This window comes from Podarcis gaigeae, assembly GCF_964106915.1.
Source record: "Podarcis gaigeae genome assembly, chromosome: 2".
Lineage (NCBI taxonomy): Eukaryota > Metazoa > Chordata > Lepidosauria > Squamata > Lacertidae > Podarcis > Podarcis gaigeae.
In genome coordinates, this window is record NC_139679.1 from 124,738,245 (window position 1) to 124,764,342 (window position 26,098).

Here is a 26,098-nt window from a genome sequence, read left to right on the forward strand (position 1 = left end):
AGGGGGTGGCTTGGTTCTGGTCAGCCATAAGCCCTTCACCATCTCAGCACATCCACAGGAGCCCTGCCCAGTTGTTATGCCAACCCTGATGATCCCAGACAGAAGACAATCAAGATCACAAAGAACTTGCATATGGGAGTGGATTCAGCATGGACTGAAACATAGGACAATGATCAGATCTTCCCTCTGGGGGCAGGAAACTGCAAACTCCCCTTTGTCTCCTGGAAGTGGGTCTTTCCTCTCACCTGCAAGTGAGGGGAACACCCTGTTGCAACAGTCAATAAAGGCCAAGCCTACAGGCTGCTGATTTGCTTCAATTTACTCTGGTTGGTGTCTTTACTTTTTGTCCAAGGGAGCCCTCAGATTTTTCCAGTAACACCAGTCTAGTTGCCGCATTCTGGATTAGTTGCAGTTTCCGTGTCCCCTTCAAAGGTAGCCCCACGTAGAGCCCATTGCAGTAGTCCAAGGATAACCAGAGCATGCATCACTCTGGCAAGGCAGTTTGCAGGCAGGTAGGGTCTCAGCCGACATACCACGATAAAATAAATGATTAAGTTATTTTTATTATTAAACCTTTAGAAGACATCTGAAGGCAGCCCTGCATAGGGATGCTTCTTAAGCTTTAATGTTTCATTATGTATTCATAAGAGGCTGGGTTGAAATAAATTGTTCTTGTTGTCCTTGTTACACCTTTTAAGGAGAAAAAGAAACGTGTGTGATTCTCCAAAGGAGATGGTGCAATGCAGACCCTGCAGTTATGGGTTCCTTACTTGGCAACTGGACTGCGTGCATCCAGGTCCCTGCTAATGGGTCCCAGAAGAGGTGCTTTTTGGGGGGCGGGTGGAGAAGTCCATTTGTCCTTTTCTTCCCCCTCCTCCCTCTCACCACCACCTTCCCACATGCAGCATCTTATTTTTGTCCTCTCTTGCCACCCACCTCCCTTGCTCCCTATTCCAATTCCCCTTATTGCAATTTATAGACGCGGGCAGAATGTCCACTGTCACCCCTCCTCTCCTTTCCAACGCTCCTCCTCCCCACTCCCAGGGGCTCCTTTTGCCCAATTGCCCAGGAAACATCTGATTTAGGGGAAACACTTCAGGTTTGTTTTGGAACACGGGGGCCCATAGAGCTACGAGTGGGAGAGCAGCCCCTGCCTTTGTTGCACAGCGGAGGAATATTTTTGTAGAAATTTCAGCTTTTCTTAACACAGGCAAAAAGCTACTGTTGGCAGTGTTTACATAAATGCTTACAAACTATTTTTATAAATGCTGCGATTCAAGGACTGGGAAAATATAACCATTTTCCCGTGACCTGCTTCCCAGAGTGAAGACAATGTTAAAAAGCGTGGGGAGAGGATGGAGCCCTGAGACACCCCCTAAGTGAGTGCCCAGAGGTCCAAACGCTCATCCCCCCCAAACATCACTTTCTGGACATGTCCCAGGACTAAGGAGCGGAACCACTGCATAACCCTGCCCCTAACTGCCAACTCTCCTAGACCGTCCGTGAGGGTGTGTCAGTATTTACAATGTCATATCATTGGGAATGTATTTCACAAAGCAGAGGTGGCATTGGGGAAATGAGGTGGCGCTTGTTTGGTTAATTCAGTTTGCTCTTTCTTGACTGCTGAGACGGAGAGGTGAGAGGTGTGGGGACTTTGTGCCCGTGATGTCTGGAGGAGTTTGGAAATAATACTCGTGGTTCACCTGTTGCCAACCTGACCAGTAAAGCTTTATTCTCAACAAGTTGGGTAAGGTATATATTTTTATCACAAATAGGTAACCGAATACCGTGGTCAACGGCATTAAGAACCACGGAGATATCCTGCAGAACCAGGAAACAGCGTTTACCTTTTTGCCCGCCAGACATAATCAACCAGCACCAATCATTCCAAATCTGTTTTCCCCTTCAAAGGGACTCCAGGAAGTTCCCAGAGGTGACAATTGCTGAGCTGATTGTTGGCCAAGGAAAGCCTAATCCCATCACCAAACTTGCCAAGGGGCCAGACATGCAAAGGAAGTTCTATTGTACTTTGGGAGGTGGGACTTCAGAGGTGTTTGCCTGTGCTCATCTTATACCTGGGTCTTGCCCTGACATGTCTGCTTATGCTAATCTTGTACCAAGGATTTGCCTGGACATGTTTGCCAAGGCTGAACTAGTGTAACCTCTGTCTACCCCTCCCCTTTGGTGACATGTCACTGATGTAGCAATGATGCTGTACGAACTGTATTCTGGGATATGGTGGGAAAGTTCTAAAAGTCTTTGTCACCCCATCCTCAGAGTTCAAAATTCCTCTTTGAACCTATTGCGCAATAAATTTTGATCTACAGCCATTTGCTCCGGTTGGTGGCTGGACTCCTTCCTTTATTCCGCAGGGACCCATGGGCGCTGCCCGACGAGCTGGGTGACTGAGCAGCCTCACACCTCGATTTTTCCGTAACAGGCAACAAGGCGGTCTCAGTCTGATGGCAGGGCCTGAAACCCAAGTGGAAGAAATGCAGTCCACATGGTCCATATCCTCCAGATGTGCCTGGATTTATTCTGCAACCAAACATACATTCAAATTGTTTTTCCCATGTGACTTTGCTGATGTCTTCTAAGTGTTCCACTATTAATGAAGTTCTTTCCACAATCCATGCATTTAAAAGGTTTCTCCCTTGTGTGAGTTTGTAGATGTACATTAAGGCTTCCACTCTGAATGAAGCATTTTCCACACTCAAAACATTTATATGGTTTATCTCCTGTATGCGTATATTGATGCATTTTCATTGATTCTCTCTGACTGAAGCATTTTCCACACTCAAAACATTTATATGGTTTATTTCCTGTATGGGTATATTGATGCATTTTCAGCGATTCTCTATGACGGAAGCATGTTCCACACTCCATGCATTTAAATGGTTTTTCCCCTGTGTGAGTTCGTAGATGTATGGAAAGTTTTGTCCTTTCACAAAAGGTCTTTCCACATGCCATACATTTAAATGACTTTTCCCCTGTGTGAATTCGCTGATGTCTTCTAAGGTTTCCTCTACAATTGAAGCTCTTTTCACACACTATGCATTTAAATGGCTTCTCTTCTGTGTGAGTCAGTTGATGGCTTGTAAGGTTTCCACTATCACTGAAGCACTTTCCACATTCTATGCATTTAAATGGTTTCTCCCCAGTGTGAATTCGCTGATGTCTTTTAAAGTTTCCACTCTGACTGAAGGTCTTTCTGCACTCCATACAACTAAATGGTTTCTCACCAGTGTGAGTTCGATGATGTGCATTAAGGTGTTTACTCAAAAGGAAGCCCTTTCCACACTCGATACATTTATATGGTTTCTCCCCTGTTTGAGTTCCGTGATGTTTTGAAGGAATTCCACTCCCACGGAAGTCCTTTCCGCAATCCATGCCTTTAAATGGTGTCTCCACTGTTTCAGTTCATCGATGGGAACTCAGTGTGCTCACTGACTGAATCACATTGTATATTCAGCATATTTAAATGCTACCTTTTTTATTCCTAAGGATATCTGTGATGGCCACTCCGAATTCTGACTGCCTTCTCCATCACCTGGTTGGGAGTTGGGGGAAAGGAAATCCTGTTAGAGTTTCAAGAAAGGGAACAAAGCAATGGCACCTTCTCTTGTGTTAACATTTGTTTAACATTTCACACATGCTCCCTTCTCCTGTGTTCCATTTTTTAAAAAAGGAAACCCAGCCCCCTGCAATGCAGGAATCATTTGCCTCACATGGGTTTCCAACTCACATCCCTGAGATTAAGAGTCTCATGCTTTACTGACTGAGCTGAGTTTAAAAGATTTACTTCCAGGAACTTGATTTAAATGTTACAGAAAGAGTAAGCAATATATTGCCTCAGGTATGCAGGCCTCTTCTTACCCACTCTGGTCTCATTATAAGGCCCTGTAGCATATATTTGGCAAAAACTAGCATTTTCCACTAAAAAAAATGAATAAATCAAAATTAATTCTGCCTAGGGTTTCCCCTGAGATGTTGCCGATTTGGCCAAATTCCCTCACGATGCCATTTTTACACCCCAAAACCAAGGACATGTGAGGAATTTTCCTGATATATGGGAAGCCTAACTCTGCCCCTCTCTTTCCTGCTTTCTGCATCTTCCACAACACCTGTAGGAATTTGTGTCTGCCTGCAAAACAACTTGACATTTTGAAATTCTATCCAAAGACCATGATTCAGGAAGGTCTCTGACACCAGGAAGGTCATTTGGACCCACCCCCTTTTTCAGGGATCCATCTCTCCATGGACTTGGAGCAGAGTCAGATTCCTAGGCAGGAGGGAGAAGCCGAGGGAGACCCGTCCAGATAAGGGTGCCAACTTGAATAAAATATGGGGTAAAAGGTAAAGGGACCCCTGACCATTAGGTCCAGTCGTTGCGGCGCTCATCTTGCTTTATTGGCTGAGGGAGCCGGCGTACAGCTTCCGGGTCATGTGGCCAGCATGACTAAGCCGCTTCTGGCGAACCAGAGCAGCGCACAGAAACGTTGTTTACCTTCCCACTGGAGTGGTACCTATTTATCTACTTGCACTTTGACATGCTTTCAAACTGCTAGGTTGGCAGGAGCAGGGACCGAGCAACGGGAGCTCACCCTGTCGCGGGGATTCGAACCGCTGACCTTATGATCAGCAAGTCCTAAGCTCTGTGGTTTAAACCACAGTGCCACCCGCGTCCCTAAAATATGGGGGGAGGGTAATAAAAAAATTAAGGTCTTATATATATATAATAAATGTTCATAAATGTACCAACCAAGCGCATATATACATATGTAGACCACATGTCTGGAGCAGCACAGGAAGACCGCCCTGAAACCATTTTGACTCCCAAACTGACCAAATGTTTTCTCTGCAAGGAGGGAGGGGGGTGAGGGAACCTTCCCATTGTCTCAAGAATGAGCTAATCACCATCTCAAAGGAATGGGCACACTACCAGGAAAGGCAATCAGATAAGGCATTATCAGATAACCTGGCAGACAGGAAAAACAACAACATTCAAATTTCTGTTGTAGACCGCCTTTTCTGCTATGTATGTATGATGTAAGGAGGGGTGGTCTTGAGCTCCAGGGCAGGGAATTTAAAATGTCTATATAGGGGCAGGCACACCTTTGTTCTGGGTCCTCCTCCCTGTGAGGGAAGCACCCTATTGCAACAGCTTTAATAAAGATCAGGCTTACTAGCTGCTTTGCTTCTCAATACAGTATTATCTGTTTGGCCTCTGTTATTTTCTCCTACCGATAGGGAACCCACGAAAGGACTCTATATGGGCTCTTGGGTACCCCATAAGGGAAGAAGGGCAGATTTTGTTTACAACAGGGGGCTACATAATTGATCACGACACAGCGTGCATACACCATTTGAATGGCAATGCCAATCAACTCGGGCGGGGGGGGGAGCAGCCCCCTCAAATATTTTATGGGGAGGGGCGAAGGGACCTCGGCACAAGGTGGAGACGTCCCTCCGAAAGGCCACGTTTCCCGTTCTCTGTCTCCAGCCCCCCCTCCGGGCCAATGCTCCCTGGACTTAACTTGTTCTTGCCCCGGGGATACTTCCATGCCCCCCAGCCCCTCCCCAGCATCCTCTGCCCCCTCTGAAGCTCCCCTGCGCCCAGAAACTTCCCTTGGCACATCTCACTCCTCGCCCTGCGCACCAAGTCTCTCCCGAGCGCGCCCACATCTCCATTCGCAGGAGCATCGCAGGGAGTGGGGGGGGGGAGCAGGGGGGGCTCTCTACCCAGGCGTCCCTCGCGTCCTTTAACCCTTACGTGGACTCCCTCTCTCCGTCTCTGCAGCCCAAAGGGACCCCCCCCCAAGGCGCACCACGGATGCGCCTCGCAGCGCGCGCGGAGCCCGGAGCGCCCCGGGAGATTCCTGCGGGGGGGGGGGACGGACACCGGCCGACGCGTCGTGAGGGGTCCGGAACCTGCAGAGGGACGCCGGGTTTGGGGTCCCGGTTCGACTTTCCTTTAGGGTGGTCGCAAGTAATTGCGACGGCTCACCTTTTGCCACCGCCGTTTTTTCGGGGGGTGGGGGTGGGGTGTCTCTTTCGCTGCCGCTGCCGGGGATCGAACCTGCGCCCTTCTCACTAAATAAACGAGATTTCTTAGAGCTTTGCTTGCGGGGAATCAGGATTTCCGCTTGGGTCTATCGAGCTGCGCTTCCTAGAGAGGCAAGAAGGGTTTTTTGTTTTTTTTGCAGGGGGAGGGATGGAAGTGGCAAAGTTGGAGGGGAGGGGGGGGGGTCTCCATGCACAGCCCCAGAAGAGAAGCCGGCCGGTTGAAGGGGAGAAAGAGGTGCAGCATGTTTGGGCGTGGGAGGAGGGTGAATGATTTGCTTTTCCTCCCCCTGAATCTATAAACACGGCAGCTGGGAGGGGAGGGGAGGAAGGATTTGGGGAGGGGGATGAGAGGCAAGTAGGATCCGTTGAGTGGGGTGGGGGTGGGATCCAGGCAATCCGGCTGCAGAATAGGGCCCTCCTCACCCAACAGGGTTTGCATTGCAAGATCCTCTTTGAAGCAGAGAGATCAAGCCAACATCCCTAGGGGATAGGAGGGGGCGAGGTGGGGGGCTGCCTGAGACGAACCCGCCCCCATGCAACCTAAGTGCAAATAGGTTTACAGCCCCCATCCTGTCAAGCTTACTCAGAAGTCAGTCCTACTCCATTCAAAGGGGTTGCAGCCCCATTCCAACTAGTGATGCTCTGCTGAACAGCCTGCGTCTCTCTTCTCACCACTGCCTCCTCTTGCCCGCCCGCCCCCTCTGTTGCTCCTTCCAGGCTCTGCCTCAGTGGGCTACTGGTTGCCCTTATATTGGGAGGGCGAGTGGAGCGGGGGGGGGGTCTGCTTTGGTGCAGGGGAAACAGCTGGAGAACAGAGGCTTTTTTTTAAAAAAAAAATTATTGAAGTTTCAAAAAGGTTACAAAAATATAAAAGAGAAAATAAACAAAAAATACAGAATACACACACACACACACAAATAAAAACAATTAAAAAAAACACACGTCATCCTTTCCATATCTTAACTTTCATTTACAGTATACTATATTTCATTTACAGTATACTATACGGAAGGAGAGGGGGGGGTACCTTTCCTCTCCTTCTCCTCCTCAAAAGCGGGCCCGAGGCGATGACCCCAACGGCGCCCAGCTCCCGAAACCCCACACTGTTGCACAAGCACCACACTATACCCCTTGACTTAATAAAAGGATATTCTTCCTTTCTATATACGGGCGGAATAAGCCCATCTTTTCTTAAGCCTTTCCTTCGCCCTATTTTATTATGGGTTGACCGTATCAAACTACATTCTCCATTGACTATAATGGCTGCGCCCCAGCCAATCAAGAGCATGCATTCCCCTGCAGCAGCTAGCTCAGGGAGCCCTTGCACGCCTCATTTAACCTCCTGACAAGTTGCTGACGGCCCCCTGCTGCGAGAACAATGGAACCGAAACCAGCGACCTCGTAAAACTGTCAAAGTCTTGTTACAATGTATCCATTTGTTTCCGTTTTCAATATACAATATACACTTGACCGGCAAAGGGGCCGAAAGCTTCGGAAAATGATATAAAATCAACCAAAGCTCCGATTTTCTCCATTTTGACGCCGTTCTACTCCGTTCCCTCTGGACTCCATGTTGCTGCCCACTTCCATAATCTCCTGAGCGACAGGTCACGTACTCAGGAAGACCCTAATCCGCTCGGATCGTTCTGCCAAACCCTTCCTCCCGACAATGCCCGGTGATAGACGATGCATATCTGCCCCATTGTTTCGCCAACACCCATACTCAGGAAACGTTTATCTATGTTTGTCTATGCATATCCTTTACTCTGCATATTTCCCCCTCCCTTTCTGAAGTGCTGATCCATGTAACCCCACCTCCCTGTAATGTATTCATAAGGTCATCTATGTAACCCAACCTTCCTATAATGTATTCATGACGTTTTCTGCACTGTATTCTGGGACTTGGAGGGAACTTTTAAAAGTCTATGTCACCCCATTCTCGGGGTTCAATGCCATTTTGAACCTGTTGCGCAATAAACTTTGGATCTCCGTTTATTGCTCCTGTCTCCGGCTGAACTCATTTTCTTCCGCTAGGACCCGCGGACTCTGTCCGACGAGCCAGGTGGCAAGGGCAACTCCGCACCCGGAATTTTTCCATAACATTTGGCACCCAACGTGGGGCGGGCGGTTCTCCCGCGTTGCTGACCGGGGGCCCCGAAATCTTCAGCCGGCACCAGGCCATTTTGCCTGGGAAGATCCTTTGGACCCCCGGCCATCCTCCGGGCGGTAATCAAACGTCCCAGGAGTTCAGCCGGGGAGCAAAAGGAATCCGGCCGGCATATCCATCGATCCCGGGATCAACGTTGAAGACTCGTGAGTATAGTAGAGAAACCCAGTGCACTGGTGGAAAGGGGGTTGGAATCTCCTGGCAACTGAATTCTCTGCCCTCCTCTCTATCGTTCCTTCTCGCCTTTCTCTTGGTCCAGCTAGTGAGAGAGATCGCGGACCGCTGCTCGACCCAAAAGGGGGGTTCTGAGCTCTATCTCTTTCTCCTCTCAAACTCTCCAGTCAGCCGCACCAATTGGGGTCCGAAAGTAAGACGGAGAGACCCGGCTTGAAAGGATAGCCGATTCCCCGCAACGGACACCCTAGTTGAGAGCAAGGGGCTGGAGTTCTTTTCCGAACTTCCCGAGCGCCCTTACGGAGGGGGCAGGAAGGGGTCTTGCTTTCTGTATCAATCCCAGCCGCACCGGTCGAGCCACGTAACACGTGAATCGTGCGTGAGCCCGCTTCCGAAAGCAAGGGGGATTTTCCGCTCAAAAACTCTATCAAGGGACCACCCGATCTGACACTGCACGACGCGGGCGTTCAGTAGGGCCCCTCTTCCTGAGATTGACGATAGGTAGGGGGTTGCCAGGAGGGGAGCCCAGGGAGGATTGGGCGGGACTTGGCAGAGTGGAAAAGGAACCCCAGGAATTGAAAATAGGAAAAGAAGGAAATAAGGAATAGGTAGAAAGAGCTCTCAAACCCCTTATTGAAAACCCTCTTACCCCTAAGTGAACCCTAACGACCTCCCTTCTCCCCTTTTCTTACCTAGACACGCGTGAATAAAATGGGTACCCAAGCTTCCAAGCATGAGCGGGCTCGCTCCGGGAAGAAGGCTTCAAGGAAGCCATCTGAATCCCAGAGAGACCCCGACTCTCCTCTTGAATTTGTCCTCTCTTATTGGAAGTCTATTCCCGGGCACAACTTGCTATCGAGGCAGAAATTAGAAGATCTATGTAGAGAAATCTGGCCGGCCGGAACTGCCTCCGCGAAGCCTGAGTTGCGTTGGCCAACAGGAGGCTCTTTTAATGAAGACCGCCTGAAATATCTAAGAAACTATTTGATGGAAGAAAAACCCCGCCAACTAGAGTACCTAGCCACCTTTGAAACAGTCAGAGGATTACTCCAAGTTACAAAGGGAGCCACGACCTACCAACTGCCTATCTTAAATCATGGAAGGCCGCCTCTGCCCCCCCCTTACGAATGGCACCCTATAGATGACTCTGTGGAACAAGCGCTCATCCCCTTTTACTACAGACAAACCGCTCCACCCGCCCCAAGCAATGGTCAGGACAATGACCAAGGTGGTAACGATAGCAGCGAAGAGACAGGGGAACAAGGAGCGCGGGGGGGGGGGCGAATCAAATAATGACCAGACAACGAGCCAGAGGGATACAAAATGCCACCTCAGAAAACCTTAGCTCCCTAACAAGAACCAGGGAATTACTGAGTGCTACCGCAGAAAACACTAGCCCGTTAGCACGAGCGAGAGAGATACAGAACGCTATCTCGGAAAACATCAATTCCTTAACCAGAGAAATACAAAATGCTACCATAGAAGGCTCTAACCCCTTAGACAGACCTGAAGGGACCCCAGAAACGTCCAGGCAACCGGACTCTACAGCCGTCCAGATGCCCTTAAGGGCTTTGCCGATCCCGCCGTTGCAGCCAGACGGACCCCCCCGAATGGTATATACCCACCAACCATTCTATACGGCAGATTTGGTAACTTGGTCGAACCAAATGCCATCATTGAGAGACGACCCGGATAAATGCCACCGCCAGGTCAGCGCGATATTTTCGACCCATAAGCCGACCTGGCCGGACGTTCACGTCCTTTTGAACGCGCTTTTTAACGAAGCTGAGAAAGCGGATATTTTAACCAAAGCTGGCGAAGCGATTGAACTCCCAAATTACCAGACAGGTCGCCCGGCAGGGGTAGAAGCACTCACGGCTCAATGCCTCCGCACCGAACCAACATGGGACTCTAACACTACAAATGGGATATGGTGCTTAAATTTGTTTAAAAGGGCAATTTTGGACGGCATTAAGGCCGCTGGACAACGCACCGTCAATTGGACGAAAGTACAGACCGTGCTACAAGGGGCAAATGAACACCCGTCTGATTATTATACGAGATTGGTGTCTGCCATCAAGACCTGGGGAGGGATAGATCCAGAGAACTCCCAACACGAAGTTATAGTGAAAGGCTTCTTTAAAGATCAAGCCTGCCCTGATATTAGGAAAGCCCTAAATTTGCAAATAGGGTACGATGGAAAGAGCATCAGCGAAATCCTCTCCATCGCTAAATCAGTATATAATTCACGAGACGAGAGGAAGAAAAGAGATCCCAAGCCTGAAATTGAACAAGTCCTTGCCCTTAGCATGGAATTAAACTCTAACAGGGGCAGGAGTTTCACCCGAGGAAAGGGGACCCGAGGAGGAGGACCTTCCAAACCCCATAGACCCTGGGGACCTACTACCAGCGGATGCTTTTATTGTCAGGAAGAGGGACACATTAGAAGGTTTTGCCCCTACCTCAATAACACGGTTTACGCTACACCACATCCTAATGCGACCCATGGATATGGGAATCCACCGCCCGTCGCCTATAACCCTCAAACAGCTCCTGCCCCCTACAAACCACCGCCGCCTCCAAATGCGCCTACTCAAACCCAAAGACCCCTACCAGGACCAAGGACCCAAATGCCAGCAATCACTCCATCCACTCACCCGTGGACGAACGCTACAGCACCTCCTCTACACCCCCCTAACCAACCCCCTCCTGATGATCAAGACAACTATTGACAATTAGAAGGGGATCCCAATCAAACCCAGACTATCTGCCCAATTCTAACGTTGTCCTCCGAAGAACCATTTTGCACCATTCAAATAGACGGCCACCCATACCAATGTCTATTAGACACCGGAGCCACCTACTCCACCTTAACTGATAGCCACTTGGAACCAAGTTCGGAGACCAGGAAAGTTATGGGTCTAGATGGGATACCCCGTACTTGTCCACTGTCACGTCCGACTAAAGTTACCCTCGGACCCCTACTGGCTGAACATACCTTCCTTCTAACGAGCAGCCCAGTAAACCTCTTAGGAAGGGACCTACTTTGTAAATTAAATGCAACCATTAAATGTTCCGAAGAAGGCATCTACTTATACATGCCAGAGGAATCCATCCCCGCTTTCCAAGGGATAATTGAAGAAGCAAAAACTGACAGGCAGTTTCCGGAACTTCCCCCCGAACTGGAAAGTGACTTACCCTCCTCCCTATGGGGCACCGAGTCAACCTCAGTAGGCCTCCTATTGTCGGCGGTCCCAGTAAAGATCACCTACAGAACTGATTTACCCTTCCCATGTACAAAACAATATCCATTGCCCAAGGAAGCCATCGAGGGACTAACTCCTATGATAGAGGACTTCCTAGAAAAAGGCATCCTGATTCCCTGTGCATCCCCATGCAATACTCCAGTACTCCCAGTAAAGAAACCATCGACAGAGGGAGCCCCAGTTCGGTACCGTTTTGTACAGGACTTGAGGCTGGTGAATCAATTCGTAATACCCCGCCATCCGGTAGTAGGCAACCCAAACTCCCTCTTGAACGCCATCCCAGCGGAAACCAAATGGTACACTGCTGCAGACCTGTGTTCCGCTTTCTTTAGTATTCCTCTAGACCCAGCTAGCCAATTCCTTTTCGCCTTTACCTGGGGACCCAGTCAATTAACTTGGACAAGACTACCCCAGGGATACGTGGAATCACCTGCAATATTTTCGGCCATCTTACACCAAGATTTACAGGATATCCATCTCCCAGCAAACTCCGCCCTCTTACTTTACGTAGATGACCTCCTCCTTTGTTCCACCAGTGAGGAAGCATGTAAGAAAGACACCAAACATCTCCTTTCGGAACTAGCTAGAAAGGGACATAAAGTATCACCAAAGAAATTGCAATACTGCAAACAAGAAGTAAAATACCTCGGTCATATCTTAGGAGTAGGCACCCGAAGCCTAGCAACTGATAGGATTGAAGCAGTCACTAAAATCCCCCTTCCAAAAACTAAACGACAACTTCGAGGATTCTTAGGAATGGCTGGCTTCTGCAGAGCCTGGATCGCGGGTTATAGCGAAATAACAAAACCACTATCCCCCCACGGAGACGGAGGAAGACGTCGGCGACGACTTCACCTTTTCGACCCCTCCCACTCCACCAACCTCATATATCGACGACGACGACGACCAACAGACCGGACCAGATCGGGGCCAGAATCGGGCCCAACAGACCGGACCAGATCGGGGTCAGAATCGGGCCCAACAGACCGGACCAGATCGGGGTCAGAATCGGGCCCAACAGACCGGACCAGATCGGGGTCAGAATCGGGCCCAACAGACCGGACCGAACACAGTTTCACCCAACTGGACATCCGAGATCGTCCCAGATCCCAGGGCTATCAAACTACGCTTGAAGCGCCTTTGACAGTTCTTTGACAGCTCCTTTGACAGCGCGCCTTTGCCTTTGACAGCGCGCCTTTGACAGCTCCTTGGACAGCTCCTTTGACAGCGCGCCTTTGACAGCTCCTTGGACAGCGCGCCTTTGCCTTTGACAGCGCGCCTTTGACAGCTCCTTTGACAGCGCGCCTTTTGACAGCTCCTTTAACAGCGCGCCTTTGCCTTTGACAGCGCGCCTTTGACAACTCCTCTGTTGATACCTCTTCCCTTCTGACAAATGCCTTACCGTTCCCAGACTCTGATTATGAACTTTTCCTTCATCTCCCTCGTTTACGGAACTTTGACCCAATCTCCAGCCACACCAATAGATCATTGCACCGGGTTAGCCACAGATTACCAGTTTTTGGATTACCATAGAGTCGAAACCGGAGGAAAATCAAATCCTGCCCGAATGGGGGACTTTGACTTTTGCCTCCCGGAGTCCCGAACATTGTTACGTCATTCCCTGGTACCCCGACTAACTGACAACGAATACTGGGAACTTTTCGTCCGAGACAAACATCTACATCGAATTGGGTCAGCAGCAGTCACCCTTGACCATTCCTACTACCGCCTCACTTGTAGGAACGGAACTCATTTCCTTTATGGGAACGGTGAACTCATGAGGAATCCAAATTGGACTGAAGTCGAAAACGGAGGGGCCGCTTCGTCGTATACCGATGCAACAGACCCCTCAGATAACTTGATTTTCGGATTCCAATGTCTCCTCATGACCCCGAAACCCCGGAAACCCCAACTACAAGGACTTTGCCTGAGAAGATTTTGCTGCCTCTGGAACCTTGGAGTCACCCACGACTGGAGAGGGGCAGAATATTTGGAAGGATGGTACCATCCGGCACATCCCTCACGCTCCCCCACTTGGGATAATGTCGGCCCTCTGAGGTGCGGAGGCATAGCCAGGGACAGGCGACTTCTCAATACCACCGACCCGCTTCATCCATTCGGCACGGCACCCCGCCAGCTCGGCATTGATCCCGCCCTCCCGGGAGAGGACCTCCTTTCCTCTTGGGAACAGAACTCCTACATCAAACTTCTTGGCCAGGTGGCTAAAGAGGCACCCTATCCGGGGTGCTGGATATGCGCACATGCACCCAGCCACCTCCAACAGAGTCTTCCCCTTGTTCCGGTACCCGTGACCACTGAACAGTTCCGGTCCGGAGACGTCGCTTCTTGGAACTTGACTGCCCTGAACCTGACTCACCAATACCTCTACCTTACTGGCCCTACAAAGGGACCCCTGTGCCGCATTTTCACCGGGGAAGGAACTTTCATTGGGTCCAGCACCTGCACCTCCAACATAGAACTCTTACCCACTGGCCATGTCACCGTTACTGATATGACCGGATCCCGTACGTTCCCAAATCTCACCCTTGCTTGGGCCACCGTCATCGGACACCCTCCAACCTGGCAGCCTCAGCCCACTGACTCCATGCTACTGCTTGCCTTTGCCTCCGGAAGGATGGAATCCTACCTCAGCGGCTTGTTCTGGATATGCGGCCATCGTGCATACACTTGGGTGAGTCCACATATGTCAGGATCCTGCTTCGTGGGGTACATCGTCCCTGGCATAAGGGTAGTCCCACATCTACCCCCGGGAAGACAAAGGAATAAGAGGGAACAGAAAGAACTGTCAGATCTGTCCGATGTCGCCGCTAATGGGGAGACCGTCGGTCGAGCACTCTTCCCTGCCTATGGCGCCGGCTCTAATCATGTGGACATCCTCCGGCTTACTGACATCCTTCTGAAATTCATGCAAGAGGCAACCCAAATCACAGATTCTTTAATGTCGGAGCTGTCAGAGGTGAGACAGCTTAGTTTACAGACCAGGATTGCGACGGATTTCCTCCTGTCCAGTCAAGGAGGGACATGTGCCCTAATAGGCACTGAGTGTTGTACATATGTGACTGATCAGACTTTGAATATTACCGGACATTTAAACAACATTCACGAACTGGCAGGGAAGCTAGATGAGATACGACATGAAGGACTATCCGACATAGACTTATGGGGATGGTTGCCCAAGCTCGGATGGCTCCGACAGCTGCTTAAGGTGATATTGCTTACTGCCCTTATTATTGTCCTTTGCATCTCGGTGCTCTGCTGTACTATACACTGTGTCTCTCCTTGTTGCTCTCTTCTTCGCTGTCCTGCTCAATCCACCTCTCTCTCCCTCCGAGCCTATTCCCGTTCTCACAGCGCCCCTGTCTTCCCTGAATATGTGCAAATGAGACACCTGGGGGAAGGGGAGTACGAAATCACAGGGGTATAGGGTGCGGAGAAAGGATTTGCAAGTTCTTACAGAACTTTAATGCAAATCTATCTCCGAATGGGGGACTGATACGGAAGGAGAGGGGGGGTACCTTTCCTCTCCTCCTCCTCCTCAAAAGCGGGCCCGAGGCGATGACCCCAACGGCGCCCAGCTCCCGAAACCCCACACTGTTGCACAAGCACCACACTATACCCCTTGACTTAATAAAAGGATATTCTTCCTTTCTATATACGGGCGGAATAAGCCCATCTTTTCTTAAGCCTTTCCTTCGCCCTATTTTATTATGGGTTGACCGTATCAAACTACATTCTCCATTGACTATAATGGCTGCGCCCCAGCCAATCAAGAGCATGCATTCCCCTGCAGCAGCTAGCTCAGGGAGCCCTTGCACGCCTCATTTAACCTCCTGACAAGTTGCTGACGGCCCCCTGCTGCGAGAACAATGGAACCGAAACCAGCGACCTCGTAAAACTGTCAAAGTCTTGTTACAATGTATCCATTTGTTTCCGTTTTCAATATACAATATACACTTGACCGGCAAAGGGGCCGAAAGCTTCGGAAAATGATATAAAATCAACCAAAGCTCTGATTTTCTCCATTTTGACGCCGTTCTACTCCGTTCCCTCTGGACTCCATGTTGCTGCCCACTTCCATAATCTCCTGAGCGACAGGTCACGTACTCAGGAAGACCCTAATCCGCTCGGATCGTTCTGCCAAACCCTTCCTCCCGACAATGCCCGGTGATAGACGATGCATATCTGCCCCATTGTTTCGCCAACACCCATACTCAGGAAACGTTTATCTATGTTTGTCTATGCATATCCTTTACTCTGCATATTTCCCCCTCCCTTTCTGAAGTGCTGATCCATGTAACCCCACCTCCCTGTAATGTATTCATAAGGTCATCTATGTAACCCAACCTTCCTATAATGTATTCATGACGTTTTCTGCACTGTATTCTGGGACTTGGAGGGAACTTTTAAAAGTCTATGTCACCCCATTCTCGGGGTTCAATGCCATTTTGAACCTGTTGCGCAATAAACTTTGGATCTCCGTTTATTGCTCCTGTCTCCGGCTGAACTCATTTTCTTCCGCTAGGACCCGCGGACTCTGTCCGACGAGCCGGGTGGCAAGGGCAACTCCGCACCCGGAATTTTTCCATAACAAGTACTTGTTTCCCTGACCTCCTCACACCTCCCTTTTTTGTATTCTAGTTCAATTAGTAATTTCAACAAATCCTTTCCATTTTTGCTTTTATCTTGATAATTCATCTTAATATGTTATAGCTTTGCATTTTCACCTAATAACACTCAATTTTTAATTAAATAATTTATCTTAAAAGTCTAACCTGTTAATTAACTCAACAAGTCCTTCCATCTTTCTCTACTATATTCTGTCATTCAATTTGCCTTAATTTATTTTAGCCTTATCTTACCATAAAATATCTTAAAGCTTAAGACTTAATACTTATTTGTATGTAACTCCTTATATTATTTCTACTAAAGCCAAATAGTTTCCTTCCAGAGAACAGAGGCTTTTGATTCGGAGAGAGGGAGCAGATCTTGAAGTGGGGAGGAGGGCAGTGAGAGAGGGACAATGTTAAGGGAAATCGGCCTCTGGAGCTTCCTTAGTAAGAAAGAGGCTGATGTGAGAAGGAGGCAAAAGGAAACAAGAATTTGCTTATTCCAGATGACGTCTACCTTTGCTTAATATTTGTTCCCCGTCAAAGGTATGCAATCTGTGTAAGGTCCTGGGCCACAGAGAGGCTGGCCTCAACCAGAGCCAGGGCTTTTTCGGCCGTGGCCCCGATCTGGTGGAACGCTCTATCACAAGAGACTAGGGCCCTGCAGGACTTGACATCTTTCCGCAGGGCCTGCAAGACAGAGCTGTTCCACCAAGCCTTTGGCCAAGGCACAGCCTGACCCCCTCCTTCGGTAATCCTCACAAAACTCTTGCCCAGTGGTTGCCATGAAACTGATTTTGAATTGATTTTGGAATGTTGTGTTACTTTTATTGTTGTTAGCCGCTCTGAGCCCGGCTTTGGCTGAGGAGGGTGGGATATAAATTAATTTATTATTATTATTATTATTATTATTATTATTATTATTATTATTATTAAATGTCTCCCACCCTAAATAAATCTGTCTTTCTCCATTGCTCACATCAAAGACCTGCTCCCTGCTTTGAAGTGCATCTTGGCAATAGGTGAGGGAGTCCCAGAAGTGGCAGCGCAATGGCCTCCGAGACCCCCTCTGAACGGCCTCTTCTCAGAGGTGGAGTGAAAAGAGGAGCCAGGCAGCTTCCTCAGGTAGGGAAAGAGCAACGGGAGGAGGGAAGAGGCACAGATGGGACAACCCAGCCTCCCTCTGTGTTGGGTGGGGATGATGGGGACCAAAGAGAAGCTCTGTTTTCTTCCTCTTCTTCTTCCAGGCCCTCTTGACCTTTGAGGAGGTGGCTGTGTTCTTCACGGAGGAGGAGTGGGCTCCGCTGGATCGTGGCCAAAGAGCTCTGCACAAGGAAGTCATGGAGGAGAATTATGAGATGGTGGCCTCTCTAGGTGAGGGCACATTTTTATTCCTCTTGCCTGTTAGACGTTGGAGGTGTGAATCTCCTGTTTGAGCCATTTATTCATGCCATGTAGGAACAAGCAGTAGCCATCGAAAGATCTCTCCTACTCAATGCAGTTGTCTTCTATTCTTTTCAAGCCACCCAAGTTTGCGGCCATCACTGCCCCCTGTGGGAAAATTTCCTAGTTTAACTATGCACTCTGTTTGGAAGGACCTATAGTGGTGCCCCGCAAGACGAACGCCTCGCAAGACGGAAAACCCGCTAGACGAAAGGGTTTTCCGTTTTGGAGGCCCTTCGCAAAACGAATTTCCCTATGGGCTTGCTTCGCAAGACGAAAATGTCTTGCGAGTTCCTGCAGGTTTTTTTCCCCTTTTCCCCTTTTCCTAAGGCGCTAAGCCGCTTATCAGCTGATCCACTGATAAGCCGCTTAACAGCTGATCGCTAAAAGCCGCTAAACCGCTAATAGCGCTAATCCGCTAAGCTGTCAATGGGCTTGCTTCGCAAGACGAAAAAACCGCTATACGAAGAGCCTCGCGGAACGGATTAATTTCGTCTTGCGAGGCACCACTGTACTTTTATCTCAACCTTCCATCATTCTGTCACATGACAAAGACACATGAGAGCAGAAGCAGCAAAGCAGACTGGGAAGTGCTGGGAAGTGCGCAATCATTTGGGCCTACTAAAGTTATTCAGGCCTAACTGCTAACTGCGGAGTCACTCCGACATGTGACTCATTCTCCTTATAAGTGGCAGCCATTTTCTCTCTGTGTTCTCTGTAAGATTTCAGTCAGAGTCAATCTGCCTCAGTTATGAGCAGAGTCAGTATGTAATCTTGTAGCCGCCGAAAACATTTCACAAACAAGTTTTTATCCTGTTTCAACCCCCCCCCCTTTTTTCCCCTCTCCCCCTTCATAGGTTTACATAGAAATGTTTCTCATGTTCCCTGGCTCTGTTCCCGGAAGAGAGTTTGCAACAAGCTATTGCCAAGGTCAGCTAGCCAGAGAGCGAAGGCATTGTTTTAATTCAGCTGCCTTTGTTGCATAAAAAGAGGCTTAGCTAAAAGCTTTTCCAGCCTTAGAGAAAATGAAAAGTGCATTTTGAAAAGTGCTTGACATTTTGAGGCCTGGTTGGGGGGGGGAATTCACAAACAGTTTTCTTTAGGGTAGTCTAAGTGACTGTCCCTCTTCAATCTCAGTCAAACTGTTTGGAACCATGTTGTTTATGAAGAAGTTTATTTTAACTCAGTAAAGCTCTTATTCTTTCACTTAAAAACTCTGCATTATTAATTTACGCTACGCGTCACATTCAGCAGAAAGGAGTCGCTCTTCATCATTTCGGTTCATCCCCTTCATCATTTCGGTTGTCCATTTCCAAACCTCCTCCAACTTTATACTATTCGTTTGGAGGTAAGGAGGACAGAACTGCACACAGTATTCCAAATCAAAATACCAAAATGCTACAAAGCCAGTTTGCAATGTTAATAAATCAAGAAGTGGAATGGAACAGAAAAAGAATGGGGCAGAAATTTTTTGGAAAGTGCTGATAAATCAGGAAAATGGTTGGCTTGGCAGATTTAAAAAAACAAACACAAAATACAATAAAAAAATTTACAGTGGAAGGAAAAGAAATAGAAAATCTGAAAGAAATCAGGAGATGATTTGTGATTTTTTATAGACAGCAATTTTTTTCAGCAGGGGGCTAGTCCACTGTCCCTCAGACCTTGCGGGGGGCCGGACTATACTTTGGGGGGAAATGAACGAATTCCTATGCACCACAAATAACCCAGAGATGCATTTTAAATAAAAGGACACATCAGGAAAATAAATAAAAACATACTGATTCCTGGACCGTCCGTGGGCTGGATTTAAAAGGCGATCGGGCTAGATATAGCTCCCGGGCCTTAGTTTGCCTGCCCATGGCTTAGAATCATAAGAGTTTGAAGGGACCCCACAGGTCATCTAGTCCAGGGACAGATGTTAACTTAACCAGCCTGTCACTTCCATTCACATTTTCTAAAAAAATAAAATGAAAAATTATTCCATTGGCTACTTTCCAATCCTCAGATATGTCCAAGGGACAAATTACATACCAAATATAAGCTGCACCCGCAAATAAGCCGCACGTTTAAATTTCATGGGGTGGAGGAGATAAAAAAGACAATACCTGAATATAAGCCGCTCCCTTAAAATTCAGCAGGCACTCACACACGTTCCGTTTTACTGTATGTCTGTTTCAGCTGCAATATCGTAAAATCCATTTTTTGTAATATTGCAAATTTAAGCCGCACTTTAACTCTTCACTGTTGGGGGAGGGGGGAGTGCGGCTTATATTTGGGCCAATATAAGCTCCCGAAAAAGGCTAACTACAGTGGTACCTCTGGTTACGAACTTAATTCGTTCCGGAGGTCCGTTCTTAACCTGAAACTGTTCTTAACTAGAGGTGTTCTTTCGCTAAAGGGGCCTCTTGTTGCCGCTGCACCGCCAGCACACGACCTACCAACTGCCTATCTTAAATCATGGAAGGCCGCCTCTGCCCCCCCCTTACGAAGGGCACCCTATAGATGACTCTGTGGAACAAGCGCTCATCCCCTTTTACTACAGACAAACCGCTCCACCCGCCCCAAGCAATGGTCAGGACAATGACCAAGGTGGTAACGATAGCAGCGAAGAGACAGGGGAACAAGGAGCGCGAGGGGGGGGGGCGAATCAAATAATGACCAGACAACGAGCCAGAGGGATACAAAATGCCACCTCAGAAAACCTTAGCTCCCTAACAAGAACCAGGGAATTACTGAGTGCTACCGCAGAAAACACTAGCCCGTTAGCACGAGCGAGAGAGATACAGAACGCTATCTCGGAAAACATCAATTCCTTAACCAGAGAAATACAAAATGCTACCATAGAAGGCTCTAACCCCTTAGACAGACCTGAAGGGACCCCAGAAACGTCCAGGCAACCGGACTCTACAGCCGTCCAGATGCCCTTAAGGGCTTTGCCGATCCCGCCGTTGCAGCCAGACGGACCCCCCCGAATGGTATATACCCACCAACCATTCTATACGGCAGATTTGGTAACTTGGTCGAACCAAATGCCATCATTGAGAGACGACCCGGATAAATGCCACCGCCAGGTCAGCGCGATATTTTCGACCCATAAGCCGACCTGGCCGGACGTTCACGTCCTTTTGAACGCGCTTTTTAACGAAGCTGAGAAAGCGGATATTTTAACCAAAGCTGGCGAAGCGATTGAACTCCCAAATTACCAGACAGGTCGCCCGGCAGGGGTAGAAGCACTCACGGCTCAATGCCTCCGCACCGAACCAACATGGGACTATAACACTACAAATGGGATATGGTGCTTAAATTTGTTTAAAAGGGCAATTTTGGACGGCATTAAGGCCGCTGGACAACGCACCGTCAATTGGACGAAAGTACAGACCGTGCTACAAGGGGCAAATGAACACCCGTCTGATTATTATACGAGATTGGTGTCTGCCATCAAGACCTGGGGAGGGATAGATCCAGAGAACTCCCAACACGAAGTTATAGTGAAAGGCTTCTTTAAAGATCAAGCCTGCCCTGATATTAGGAAAGCCCTAAATTTGCAAATAGGGTACGATGGAAAGAGCATCAGCGAAATCCTCTCCATCGCTAAATCAGTATATAATTCACGAGACGAGAGGAAGAAAAGAGATCCCAAGCCTGAAATTGAACAAGTCCTTGCCCTTAGCATGGAATTAAACTCTAACAGGGGCAGGAGTTTCACCCGAGGAAAGGGGACCCGAGGAGGAGGACCTTCCAAACCCCATAGACCCTGGGGACCTACTACCAGCGGATGCTTTTATTGTCAGGAAGAGGGACACATTAGAAGGTTTTGCCCCTACCTCAATAACACGGTTTACGCTACACCACATCCTAACGCGACCCATGGATATGGGAATCCACCGCCCGTCGCCTATAACCCTCAAACAGCTCCTGCCCCCTACAAACCACCGCCGCCTCCAAATGCGCCTACTCAAACCCAAAGACCCCTACCAGGACCAAGGACCCAAATGCCAGCAATCACTCCATCCACTCACCCGTGGACGAACGCTACAGCACCTCCTCTACACCCCCCTAACCAACCCCCTCCTGATGATCAAGACAACTATTGACAATTAGAAGGGGATCCCAATCAAACCCAGACTATCCGCCCAATTCTAACGTTGTCCTCCGAAGAACCATTTTGCACCATTCAAATAGACGGCCACCCATACCAATGTCTATTAGACACCGGAGCCACCTATTCCACCTTAACTGATAGCCACTTGGAACCAAGTTCGGAGACCAGGAAAGTTATGGGTCTAGATGGGATACCCCGTACTTGTCCACTGTCACGTCCGACTAAAGTTACCCTCGGACCCCTACTGGCTGAACATACCTTCCTTCTAACGAGCAGCCCAGTAAACCTCTTAGGAAGGGACCTACTTTGTAAATTAAATGCAACCATTAAATGTTCCGAAGAAGGCATCTACTTATACATGCCAGAGGAATCCATCCCCGCTTTCCAAGGGATAATTGAAGAAGCAAAAACTGACAGGCAGTTTCCGGAACTTCCCCCCGAACTGGAAAGTGACTTACCCTCCTCCCTATGGGGCACCGAGTCAACCTCAGTAGGCCTCCTATTGTCGGCGGTCCCAGTAAAGATCACCTACAGAACTGATTTACCCTTCCCATGTACAAAACAATATCCATTGCCCAAGGAAGCCATCGAGGGACTAACTCCTATGATAGAGGACTTCCTAGAAAAAGGCATCCTGATTCCCTGTGCATCCCCATGCAATACTCCAGTACTCCCAGTAAAGAAACCATCGACAGAGGGAGCCCCAGTTCGGTACCGTTTTGTACAGGACTTGAGGCTGGTGAATCAATTCGTAATACCCCGCCATCCGGTAGTAGGCAACCCAAACTCCCTCTTGAACGCCATCCCAGCGGAAACCAAATGGTACACTGCTGCAGACCTGTGTTCCGCTTTCTTTAGTATTCCTCTAGACCCAGCTAGCCAATTCCTTTTCGCCTTTACCTGGGGACCCAGTCAATTAACTTGGACAAGACTACCCCAGGGATACGTGGAATCACCTGCAATATTTTCGGCCATCTTACACCAAGATTTACAGGATATCCATCTCCCAGCAAACTCCGCCCTCTTACTTTACGTAGATGACCTCCTCCTTTGTTCCACCAGTGAGGAAGCATGTAAGAAAGACACCAAACATCTCCTTTCGGAACTAGCTAGAAAGGGACATAAAGTATCACCAAAGAAATTGCAATACTGCAAACAAGAAGTAAAATACCTCGGTCATATCTTAGGAGTAGGCACCCGAAGCCTAGCAACTGATAGGATTGAAGCAGTCACTAAAATCCCCCTTCCAAAAACTAAACGACAACTTCGAGGATTCTTAGGAATGGCTGGCTTCTGCAGAGCCTGGATCGCGGGTTATAGCGAAATAACAAAACCACTATCCCCCCACGGAGACGGAGGAAGACGTCGGCGACGACTTCACCTTTTCGACCCCTCCCACTCCACCAACCTCATATATCGACGACGACGACGACCAACAGACCGGACCAGATCGGGGCCAGAATCGGGCCCAACAGACCGGACCAGATCGGGGTCAGAATCGGGCCCAACAGACCGGACCAGATCGGGGTCAGAATCGGGCCCAACAGACCGGACCAGATCGGGGTCAGAATCGGGCCCAACAGACCGGACCGAACACAGTTTCACCCAACTGGACATCCGAGATCGTCCCAGATCCCAGCGCTATCAAACTACGCTTGAAGCGCCTTTGACAGTTCTTTGACAGCTCCTTTGACAGCGCGCCTTTGCCTTTGACAGCGCGCCTTTGACAGCTCCTTGGACAGCTCCTTTGACAGCGCGCCTTTGACAGCTCCTTGGACAGCGCGCCTTTGCCTTTGACAGCGCGCCTTTGACAGCTCCTTTGACAGCGCGCCTTTTGACAGCTCCTTTAACAGCGCGCCTTTGCCTTTGACAGCGCGCCTTTGACAACTCCTCTGTTGATACCTCTTCCCTTCTGACAAATGCCTTACCGTTCCCAGACTCTGATTATGAACTTTTCCTTCATCTCCCTCGTTTACGGAACTTTGACCCAATCTCCAGCCACACCAATAGATCATTGCACCGGGTTAGCCACAGATTACCAGTTTTTGGATTACCATAGAGTCGAAACCGGAGGAAAATCAAATCCTGCCCGAATGGGGGACTTTGACTTTTGCCTCCCGGAGTCCCGAACATTGTTACGTCATTCCCTGGTACCCCGACTAACTGACAACGAATACTGGGAACTTTTCGTCCGAGACAAACATCTACATCGAATTGGGTCAGCAGCAGTCCCCTTGACCATTCCTACTACCGCCTCACTTGTAGGAACGGAACTCATTTCCTTTATGGGAACGGTGAACTCATGAGGAATCCAAATTGGACTGAAGTCGAAAACGGAGGGGCCGCTTCGTCGTATACCGACGCAACAGACCCCTCAGATAACTTGATTTTCGGATTCCAATGTCTCCTCATGACCCCGAAACCCCGGAAACCCCAACTACAAGGACTTTGCCTGAGAAGATTTTGTTGCCTCTGGAACCTTGGAGTCACCCACGACTGGAGAGGGGCAGAATATTTAGAAGGGTGGTACCATCCGGCACATCCCTCACGCTCCCCCACTTGGGATAATGTCGGCCCTCTGAGGTGCGGGGGCATAGCCAGGGACAGGCGACTTCTCAATACCACCGACCCGCTTCATCCATTCGGCACGGCACCCCGCCAGCTCGGCATTGATCCCGCCCTCCCGGGAGAGGACCTCCTTTCCTCTTGGGAACAGAACTCCTACATCAAACTTCTTGGCCAGGTGGCTAAAGAGGCACCCTATCCGGAGTGCTGGATATGCGCACATGCACCCAGCCACCTCCAACAGAGTCTTCCCCTTGTTCCGGTACCCGTGACCACTGAACAGTTCCGGTCCGGAGACGTCGCTTCTTGGAACTTGACTGCCCTGAACCTGACTCACCAATACCTCTACCTTACTGGCCCTACAAAGGGACCCCTGTGCCGCATTTTCACCGGGGAAGGAACTTTCATTGGGTCCAGCACCTGCACCTCCAACATAGAACTCTTACCCACTGGCCATGTCACCGTTACTGATATGACCGGATCCCGTACGTTCCCAAATCTCACCCTTGCTTGGGCCACCGTCATCGGACACCCTCCAACCTGGCAGCCTCAGCCCACTGACTCCATGCTACTGCTTGCCTTTGCCTCCGGAAGGATGGAATCCTACCTCAGCGGCTTGTTCTGGATATGCGGCCATCGTGCATACACTTGGGTGAGTCCACATATGTCAGGATCCTGCTTCGTGGGGTACATCGTCCCTGGCATAAGGGTAGTCCCACATCTACCCCCGGGAAGACAAAGGAATAAGAGGGAACAGAAAGAACTGTCAGATCTGTCCGATGTCGCCGCTAATGGGGAGACCGTCGGTCGAGCACTCTTCCCTGCCTATGGCGCCGGCTCTAATCATGTGGACATCCTCCGGCTTACTGACATCCTTCTGAAATTCATGCAAGAGGCAACCCAAATCACAGATTCTTTAATGTCGGAGCTGTCAGAGGTGAGACAGCTTAGTTTACAGACCAGGATTGCGACGGATTTCCTCCTGTCCAGTCAAGGAGGGACATGTGCCCTAATAGGCACTGAGTGTTGTACATATGTGACTGATCAGACTTTGAATATTACCGGACATTTAAACAACATTCACGAACTGGCAGGGAAGCTAGATGAGATACGACATGAAGGACTATCCGACGTAGACTTATGGGGATGGTTGCCCAAGCTCGGATGGCTCCGACAGCTGCTTAAGGTGATATTGCTTACTGCCCTTATTATTGTCCTTTGCATCTCGGTGCTCTGCTGTACTATACACTGTGTCTCTCCTTGTTGCTCTCTTCTTCGCTGTCCTGCTCAATCCACCTCTCTCTCCCTCCGAGCCTATTCCCGTTCTCACAGCGCCCCTGTCTTCCCTGAATATGTGCAAATGAGACACCTGGGGGAAGGGGAGTACGAAATCACAGGGGTATAGGGTGCGGAGAAAGGATTTGCAAGTTCTTACAGAACTTTAATGCAAATCTATCTCCGAATGGGGGACTGATACGGAAGGAGAGGGGGGGGTACCTTTCCTCTCCTCCTCCTCCTCAAAAGCGGGCCCGAGGCGATGACCCCAACGGCGCCCAGCTCCCGAAACCCCACACTGTTGCACAAGCACCACACTATACCCCTTGACTTAATAAAAGGATATTCTTCCTTTCTATATACGGGCGGAATAAGCCCATCTTTTCTTAAGCCTTTCCTTCGCCCTATTTTA

At 49.2% G+C, this 26,098-nt stretch overlaps 1 protein-coding gene and 1 long non-coding RNA gene across 2 annotated transcripts; one reads left to right on the forward strand and one right to left on the reverse strand.

Annotated features, from left to right (window-relative positions):
* Window positions 1–1,706: 1,706 nt before the first annotated feature.
* LOC310837940 (uncharacterized protein) lies at window positions 1,707–6,149 on the reverse strand. Its single transcript, XM_083725196.1, has 2 exons — window positions 6,008–6,149; window positions 1,707–3,550 (listed from the first exon to the last, which is right to left on the reverse strand). Exon 2 carries the CDS (start codon window positions 3,388–3,390, stop codon window positions 2,557–2,559), a length of 834 nt encoding a protein of 277 aa, XP_083581322.1. The 5' UTR covers window positions 3,391–3,550; window positions 6,008–6,149; the 3' UTR covers window positions 1,707–2,556.
* Window positions 6,150–6,199: 50 nt separating this feature from the next.
* LOC310838164 lies at window positions 6,200–17,692 on the forward strand. The gene is made up of 3 exons (XR_014560750.1): window positions 6,200–6,301; window positions 17,288–17,426; window positions 17,549–17,692. It is a non-coding gene; the product is annotated as an uncharacterized lncRNA (long non-coding RNA).
* Window positions 17,693–26,098: the final 8,406 nt, after the last annotated feature.